Genomic DNA, 10305 nt, shown 5'->3' with positions numbered 1-10305 from the left:
TTAGAAAGTGACAAATGAAGGTATTCGTAAATGGTATGCTGTTGATTGTGGTTAGCTGCAAGTTTGTTTATTTGTTTGTTTAGTTGTTTGAGTGAAATGGGAAGAAATCAATAGGAATAATTAGATGCAAAATGGAATAAAACTATGAGTGCGATAGAAAATGAATGAATAAATGAAATAAGTTCATTTTGGTCATATAATCAACCATCAATCAATCAATCAATCAATGTTTATTTATATAGCCCTAAATCACAAGTGTCTCAAAGGGCTGTACAAGCCACAACGACATCGGCCTATCCTATACATTCACTGAACATTAAATACCTGGAACATCAACGTTAAAAGAGAAAGTATTAACCCCTTATTTTGCAAGTCTGACCATTTTCCTCCAACAGAGGGCGGTGCACACCAGACATTTATGACACATGACAATTATAGGGGCCTACTTTAATATAAGTCTCTTGCCGATGCATACATGCAAGCCATTGTTGACCTTGTTTCCCACCTGTACCTCCGGGAGGGAACCTTTGGCCAAACACTTTGGACAAAGTTAACCCTGATATACACGGTGCCAAAAACAACATATGGCAGGGACATTTTAGTCATCCCATGCAAAATTGGGCTAATGACAGAGCAACAAGGAAACGACTACTTAAATTACAGATCGCTGAAGATAAAAAGTGAAAAGAACCAAAAGGTCAAAGATCAGCTAGGGTATATTCAGCAGTGGGTGACTTTGCTTTTGAGTTCCAACAGGTGGAGGAAAGAATCCTCAACAGACGTGCGGTTGGACTCGGGTGGTGGACAACACGATGCTTCAAAGCCAGTCTGGGGTAGACACTGTTTCGGCTGTGACCAGCCTGGTCACTGGAGTCGTGACTGTCCGAACATTTCCGAACAGGAAAGGTTCCGTCGTGCCAACAAACGAACACGAAGGCGGGAAAGAGGACGCCCACATCAGGAGCCGCAGCAGGAGCCGCAGCAGGAAGTACCGACAGGACCCCCGCTGGACATGAGTGTCAACGGACAATTTTATCAGCCACCCATTCGATTCTGAATGCAGAGGTACCAAAAAAACTGTGTGCTTCCTCTTTAAAGGTCGAAGGCTTCGCTGGGGTCACAAGAAGGTTACCTGTCACCAAACCACTTCCGGTTCAGATTGCTGGACCTCCTTTACAGACTGTACCCTGACATTCAAATCGCACAGAAGGAACATTCCTGGTGTTACCTGACGGCTGAACCACCCAGCTGCGACACCACTACCAAGACTCCTCCATGAGCTCATACCACAGCCTGAAACAACAGGAGTGGCTGACATCCAACTGCTCTAACGGTGAAAACCCTGACTGACTGAGATGCTTCCGTGTGTTCTGCCACCCGACTCGCCATATGTTATGATTATTTATATATGTTGGAACTCAAGGTGTGGCTGCTCATGTTGACCTATATTTGCAACAGCTAGCATGGTATAAGATGGACACAATAGTGTCCCACATTGTTCCCTTGCTCTCTGTCTCGCCTACAAAACCAAAGAACTTGGGTCCAATGATAAGACACGGCGTAGCTGCCAAACATTACACCGACACCCAAATACCACATTTTCAATTGTTTAGGTTTAGCCCATGGTTATGTTAAACACATAACTATGGGCTGCACTTTAAACACCTGTAGGCTACGAGGAGCTAGCAGCTACACAACAACTGAGCTAAAACGACACATTACACATTCAAGCATATCAAATAATTATAGTTGCTCATTACATACACAGTCGTCAAGACAGAAGTCTGATAGAAAGTATTCAGTAACAAACCTGTCTGCATCATTCAACTTTCTACAACATGAGCTTGACTTAATGAATTATTGGGGCCACCAGGTGTGGTAAAATTTCAAAATACTATTGCTAAAGCATCCGCCATAAGGGTAGTATTTTTCTAGTATTGGTGACAATATAAATATAAGCATATTTTGTTACTTTCACCATATTGAATAAGTTACATAAAAGTTAGGGTTTAGTTGAGTTTGAGTTATTTGTGATATCGCTAAGGGGTCCCCTACCCTAACACCACCCCCCAGTGGACCATAGAGGCTAAAGAGACTTTCATTGACCTCAAACATGACCTGCCCTCCGCTACTTGACTATTAGCTGACCTTTTTCTTGGATGTTTCTGAAAGTGATAGTATGACTAACACAGTCCTTTTTTTTCAGAAACAGAAGGGGGTGAGTGAGGGTGGATACAGACTCCTTGGAACAAAATCGACAATCATCCGACTCTGACACATTCCATAGTTTTAACATTTTTCCCGTGGGTAAGAAGTTATAACTAATTTTAATTTGAAAATAATGATTTTACACATCGATAGTACTTTAGTATATCAAATTTAGAATATGGAGGAGGTGAGGGTGAACCATGTATAGTCTTTGATTTCACTGATATGATCAATACGGTACAAGGGAAAAGGTACGTACTGACTTGTGTTGACAATCACAGTGGTTGGCCGGAAGCAACAACAACCTCAAAAGAGGATGCAATATCAGTAATTAAATGACTTGTGAATGACCTAGTACCCCGACATGGTTTCCCCAAAAAGATTAGGTCAGACAACGGCAACCATTTAAAAAAATACTCACTTAGCCTTGGTCAAAAAGGCTTTCGGACTAGAACACAGGTTTGGGGTACCATCGTCAGTCCCAAGGCAAGATTGAAAGGATGGACCAGAACATCAAAAACTAATTGGCTAAAATCTGTGCACAGACCAAATTTAATTGGATTGACATGTTGCAATTAGCGTTAATGATCATTCGAAGGCCCGTGAATAAAACTGTTTTACTGCCCTTAGAGTTTTTCACCCTATGAGCTGCATACAGGTCAGCCATTCACAGGACCAGCAGCCCCCCATGGAAGGAGGACTCAGCGTAAAACCAAAATGGTATTTTACACAAAAAATTGCAGAATTTGTGTGCCAGTTCTTCTGTACAGATTCCCTTCCGCCCGCTGAGAGGGTCAAGATCAAGGTCATCAAACGCAAGTGGACGGAGCTCAGGTGGACTGGTCCCTTCAAGGTCGTGGAACGGACGTCCCACGCCCTTCGACTGGCTGGTGGAGGGGACACCTGGTACCACCTCTCCCTCTGCACTACAGCTGAAGAACCTGACAGATCACCAGGGGATGTCATTGCTGACATCGCCACAACATCTGCCCCTCAGCCCAGGAGACGAGAGAGATTTTCTACCTACATTACTCTTTTCAACTTCTATATTGTATATCCTTGTGTGAGACCAATCCAGTATGCTAAATGTTTCTTAGTTTTTCTTGCTTGTTTGCAGCATAACTATCTGTGTCGTTACATTAAGTGAAAAGTTTGATGTTTATCCCCGTTTTGTTACCTAAATTACTCTGATATTGATAGACGAAAGGCAGGATGTTACACCCGGTAGTGTTCCCTGACGGACTGGTGCTTGGGCGTGTTCTACTGTCTTTGTGTCTCAGTTCATCCGTCCTGACGACAGTGACTGACAAGTGTCTAAGAACATACAGCGGACTTTAAATAGACTGGGTCAAAGGGGATAGCAAGACTTATTTTTGACCTGTGCAGTGTGATTAATTACGGGGGACACAATAGCTATTACCGTGGTAATAACCTCTATATTTGTTACGACTCAACCCTGAACCATTGGTGTCGGATGCAGACAACATACTCTGGTAAGTTGTGCCCATCGTCCCTTTTATGTTGTTTTGGGGCTTGACCTGACTGATACAGACGCTAAAGGAATTATTCAAATTAATGTCCTTGAGAGGGCGTTAACTACCTCTACACCCTCTGTAGCACCTAAAGTACCACCCCACCTCGGTGGTGTTTCAAAGGCTCACATCTGTGCGTGCTAATGACATCACCACCGAAGGCCTGGTAACTTTGACCTTTGACCTTAGGAGCGGGTGCAGACAACCTGTGGCTCAGGTGGATGCCAAAACCTGGGTGACTGTGTTGCTTCTTCCGCTGGACGTCCCTTTTCCCACACTTACCCCGCTCCTTTTAAGTTGACTGACATGTGTACCCTTCTGTTGACAATGCCACCCGACTTCTTCCCTTTGTGGCCCAAAAGCTGAATTACACGCGTTTTCAAATTACAGGACCCTCTTCGTCCCCCAACAAATTGGGTGACATCAACCGTTACTGGTGCACCACACTGATAGATGGCTCTAGGATAGGCCCTTGGGCACGAGCTGACTTATTCTGGTGTTGTGGGAAGCACAGATTGTACATTAGAATCCCGACGTCAGCCGTTGGGCTTTGTGCTATGGTTAGACTGGTGACCCAACTCACCAAATTAACACCCCTTGGAACTCCTGTTTCAGCGGCCTCTCTAACTCCCCGCCGCCGTTGAGACTAACCAACCTGACTCGTGACGCCGTTGAGGGACTTGCTGAACAACTTGCCCCGACCTCCCTCAGGGCCGTTCAGATCCGCATAGCCCTTGACCGCATCCTAGCCAAGGAAGAAGGAGTGTGTGCAATGTTTGGTGACCAATGCTGTACCTTCATTCCTAACAACACTGCCCCCGATGGCTCAGTTCAGAGGGCCTTAAAGGGCCTCCAGGCCCTGTCTAGGGAACTACTGAAGTTTCAGGGGTCTCTGACCCCTTCAAAGATTGGCTTCAAAGCACATTAGGCAGGTGGACTGACCTAATTAAGTCTGTCTTGGTCTCCATTCGGAGCTTTTTTGGCCATCATAGCCTCATGCGGTTGCTTTATCGCCCCTTGGGCTAAGTGTCACTAAAGGGGTCTAGCAAAGTGGTAACTTTAAGACTTTCGAGAATTGTTGGTTTACTTCCCTGACCATGACGACATTGACGTGGACTCCCTCCATCTATCTCCCATGTAAATAAGCTGTTGTTTTATTGCTAGCTTGCTTAAAGAAAAAAACAGCACCTACTTTAATGTGGGGCGTGCTTTATAAGTTTTATACAAGTAATAAAGATCTTATTAGAAGATCTTAAAGGGGGACTTGTTGGAAGCAGATCAGAATCATATCCATATTTAAGTGTTACTTCTTTCTAAACTCCTATAGTCATATAAAGAATAGCTAGTATTCTTCCTTCTTTTGAGTCTCATAGTAAGGTGTTGGCCTTCTAGATTGGAATGTGTCAGAGTAGAGATAACTTGGAGTAGTCTAAACAAAGGGAGTGGGGGCGAGGGACAGAGGGAAGATCACGGGACTTCCGGGGGTTGGAGGGGAGACCGAGCTAGACCGATCTGGACCGGGCTGGGGAACGCTGGTGTGCTAGATTGGTCTCACGGTTGTCCTCTAAGCTTGGAGAATAATCCACAAAATACCAACTACTGCCTGTTGATTGAATATAAACATCAGCTTATTGCCACAAAAAGAATCTGGGAGAGACTAGCAATTTGAATTCCCCATTGGAGGAATGCTGGTCGACGCAACAATATATATATATATCTATCTATATAGATATATAGATATATATATATATATATCTATATAGATATAGATATATATATATATATATATCTATATCTATATAGATAGATATATATATATACACACATAAGTATACATATATACACATAAATATACATATATATACACATAAATATACATACTGTATATACGCATAAATATACATATATATACACATAAATATACATATATACATATATATATCGTATATGTACACATGCTGCGATGAGGTGGTGACTTGTCCAGGGTGTACCCTACCTATCGCCCGATTGCAGCTGAGATAGGCTCCAGCACCCCCTGCGACCCCGAAAGGGACAAGCGGTAGGAAATGGATGGATGGGATATATACACATAAATATGAGGTGGTTACTCTTTTTGACATCAGGAAGAAGCGTTAACAGGTAAGACAATAGTACTTAGTAGAGAGCACCCACCTGGCTGCCGCCATGTTCCGTGTCGATGTACCTGGGCATGGGGAAGCGAGCGTGCAACAGTTCCTGGGCGTCGTCCACTGGGGCCTGAAGAAGGTGTCGGAAGTTGTCGTACTCAGACATGTCCTGGTAGCCCGCCTTCCTCCACTGGGACACCGTCTGAAAGGTGACATAGGGTCACATGAGGTGACATGAGGTGACATAGGGTGACATGAGGTGACATAGGGTGACATGAGGTGACATAGGGTGACATGAGGTGACATGGGGTCACATGAGGTGACATGAGGTGACATAGGGTGACATGAGTTGACATCAGGTGACATGAGTTGACATCAGGTGACATAGGGTCACATGAAGTGACATAGGGTCACATGAGGTGACATAGGGTGACAATCTTAATGAGGTGACATAGGGTCACATGAGGTGACATGAGGTGACATAGGGTGACATCAGGTGACATGAGTTGACATCAGGTGACATGAGTTGACATAGGGTGACATAGTGTCACATGAGGTGACATAGGGTGACATGAGGTGACATAGGGTCACATGAAGTGACATAGGGTCACATGAAGTGACATAGGGTCACATGAGGTGACATAGGTCACATGAGGTGACATGAGGTGACATAGGGTCACATGAGGTGACATGAGGTGACATAGGGTCACAGGAGGTGACATGGGGTCACATGAGGTGACATGGGGTCACATGAGGTGACATGAGGTGACATGAGGTCACATGAGGTGACATGAGGTGACATAGCGTGACATAGGGTCACATGAGGTGACATAGGGTCACATGAGGTGACATAGGGTCACATGAGGTGACATAGGGTCACATAGGGTCACATGAGGTGACATGAGGTGACATAGGGTCACATGAGGTGACATGGGGTCACATGAGGTGACATAGGGTGACATAGGATCACATGAGGTGACATAGGGTCACATGAGGTGACATAGGGTCACATGAGGTGACATAGGGTCACATGAGGTGACATAGGGTCACATGAGGTGACATAGGGTCACATGAGGTGACATGAGGTGACATAGGGTCACATGAGGTAACATGGGGTGACATAGGGTCACATGAGGTGACATGGGGTGACATAGGGTCACATGAGGTGACATGGGGTGACATAGGGTCACATTAGGTGACATAGGGTCACATGAGGTGACATGGGGTGACATAGGGTCACATGAGGTGACATATGGTCACATGAGGTGACATGAGGTGACATATGGTCACATGAGGTGACATGAGGTGACATAGGGTCACATGAGTTGACATAGGGTCACATTGAGGTGACATAGGGTGACATAGGGTCACATGAGGTGACATGGGGTGACATGAGGTGACATGGGGTGACATGAGGTCACATGAGGTCACATGAGGTGACATAGGGTCACATGAGGTGACATGAGGTGACATAGGGTCACATGAGGTGACATAGGGTGACAGAGGATCACATGAGGTGACAGAGGGTCACATGAGGTAACATAGGGTGACATTAAGTGACATAGGGTCACATGAGGTGACATGGGGTGACATGGGGTCACACGAGGTGACATAGGCTCACATGAGGGGACATAGGGTGACATGAGGTGACATGAGGTGACATAGGGTGACATGAGTTGACATCAGGTGACATGAGTTGACATCAGGTGACATGAGTTGACATAGGGTCACATGAGGTGACATAGGGTGACATGAGGTGACATGAGGTGACATAGGGTCACATGAAGTGACATAGGGTCACATGAGGTGACATAGGTCACATGAGGTGACATGAGGTGACATAGGGTCACATGAGGTGACAGGAGGTGACATGGGGTCACATGAGGTGACATGAGGTGACATGAGGTGACATGAGGTGACATAGCGTGACATAGGGTCACATGAGGTGACAGGGTCACATGAGGTGACATAGGGTCACATGAGGTGACATAGGGTCACATGAGGTGACATAGGGTCACATGAGGTGACATGAGGTGACATAGGGTCACATGAGGTGACATGGGGTCACATGAGGTGACATAGGGTGACATAGGGTCACATGAGGTGACATGGGGTCACATGAGGTGACATAGGGTGACATAGGGTCACATGAGGTGACATAGGGTCACATGAGGTGACATGAGGTGACAGGGTCACATGAGGTAACATGGGGTGACATAGGGTCACATGAGGTGACATGGGGTGACATAGGGTCACATGAGGTGACATGGGGTGACATAGGGTCACATGAGGTGACATGAGGTGACATAGGGTCACATGAGGTGACATGAGGTGACATAGGGTCACATGAGGTGACATGGGGTGACATAGGGTCACATGAGGTGACATGAGGTGACATATGGTCACATGAGGTGACATGAGGTGACATATGGTCACATGAGGTGACATAGGGTCACATGAGTTGACATAGGGTCACATTGAGGTGACATAGGGTGACATAGGGTCACATGAGGTGACATGGGGTCACATGAGGTCACATGAGGTGACATGAGGTCACATGAGGTCACATGAGGTGACATGAGGTCACATGAGGTGACATAGGGTCACATGAGGTGACATGAGGTGACATAGGGTCACATGAGGTGACATGAGGTGACATAGGGTCACATGAGGTGACATAGGGTGACAGAGGATCACATGAGGTGACAGAGGGTCACATGAGGTAACATAGGGTGACATTAAGTGACATAGGGTCACATGAGGTGACATGGGGTGACATGGGGTCACACGAGGTGACATAGGGTCACATGAGGTGACATGAGGTGACATAGGGTCACATGAGGGGACATAGGGTGACATGAGGTGACATGGGGTGACATGAGGTGACATGGGGTGACATAGGGTCACATGAGGTGACATGAGGTGACATAGGGTCGGTCACATGAGGTGACATGGGGTGACATAGGGTCACATGAGGTGACATGAGGTGACATAGGGTCGGTCACATGAGGTGACATAGGGTGACATGAGGTGACATAGGTTCGGTCACATAGGGTGACATAGGGTCACATGAGGTGTCATAGGGTGACAGGCGGTCACATGAGGTAAAAGAGGGTGACATGAGGTGACAGACGGTCACATGAGGTGACAGAGGGTCACATAAGGTGACAGACGGTCACATGAGGTGACAGAGGGTCACATACGGTGACATAGGGTGACATGAGGTGACAGAGGGTCACACAAGGTGACAGAGGGTCACATGAGGTGACATAGGGTCACATGAGGAGACATAGGGTCACATGAGGTGACATGAAGTGACATATGGTCACATGAGGAGACATAAGGTCACATGAGGAGACATGAAGTGACATAGGGTCACATGAGGAGACATAGGGTCACATGAGGTGACATAGGGTCACATGTGGTGACATAGGGTCACATGAGGTGACATAGGGTGACATGGGGTGACATAGGGTGACATGAGGTGACATAGTGTCACATGTGGGGACATAGTGTCACATGTGGTGACATAGGGTGACATATGGTGTCATAGGGTGAATTTAGATGACACAGTGTCACATTAGGTGACATAGGGTCACAAGAGGTCACATGACATGACATAGTCTCACATGAGGTGACATAGTGTCACATCAGGTGACATAGTGTCACATTAGGTGACATGAGGTGACATAGGATCACATGAGGTGACATAGGGTCACATGAGGTGACATAGTGTCACATTAGGTGACATGAGGTGACATAGGATCACATGAGGTGACATAGGGTCACATGAGGTGACATAGGGTCACATGAGGTGACATTGGGTGACATGAGGTGACATAGTGTCACATGAAGTGACAGTGTCACATGAGGTGACATAGTGTCACATGAGGTGACATGAGGTGACATAGTGTCACATTAGGTGACATGAGGTGACATAGGGTCAGATGAGGTGACATAGGGTCACATGAGGTGACATAGGGTGACAATCTTAATGAGGTGACATAGGGTCACATGAGGTGACATGAGGTGACATAGGGTGACATCAGGTGACATGAGTTGACATCAGGTGACATGAGTTGACATCAGGTGACATGAGTTGACATCAGGTGACATGAGTTGACATAGGGTGACATAGGGTCACATGAGGTGACATAGGGTGACATGAGGTGACATAGGGTCACATGAAGTGACATAGGGTCACATGAGGTGACATAGGTCACATGAGGTGACATGAGGTGACATAGGGTCACATGAGGTGACATGAGGTGACATAGGGTCACAGGAGGTGACATGGGGTCACATGAGGTGACATGGGGTCACATGAGGTGACATGAGGTGACATGAGGTGACATAGGGTCACATGAGGTGACATGAGGTGACATAGCGTGACATAGGGTCACATGAGGTGACATAGGGTCACATAGGGTCACATGAGG

The 10305-nt window shown here is 46.2% G+C and overlaps 1 protein-coding gene across 2 annotated transcripts in view; it reads right to left on the bottom strand.

Moving 5' to 3' along the window:
• The window catches only part of sec23a (Sec23 homolog A, coat complex II component), a 61753-nt gene that overhangs the window by 23430 nt on the left and 28018 nt on the right, over positions 1-10305 (bottom strand). Inside the window, exon 18 of one of the 2 annotated variants that reach the window (XM_062050632.1) lies at positions 5944-6068. In XM_062050632.1, the coding sequence (XP_061906616.1) occupies positions 5944-6068 (125 nt within the window). Of the gene's footprint in view, positions 1-5912; positions 6069-10305 lie in introns of both variants that reach the window. The other variant, XM_062050631.1, reaches the window with a different exon arrangement.

Source organism: Entelurus aequoreus, linkage group LG06 (assembly GCF_033978785.1).
Source record: "Entelurus aequoreus isolate RoL-2023_Sb linkage group LG06, RoL_Eaeq_v1.1, whole genome shotgun sequence".
Lineage (NCBI taxonomy): Eukaryota > Metazoa > Chordata > Actinopteri > Syngnathiformes > Syngnathidae > Entelurus > Entelurus aequoreus.
The sequence above is the reverse complement of the archived record's forward strand: the minus strand, read 5'-3'. Positions and strand labels throughout refer to the sequence as shown.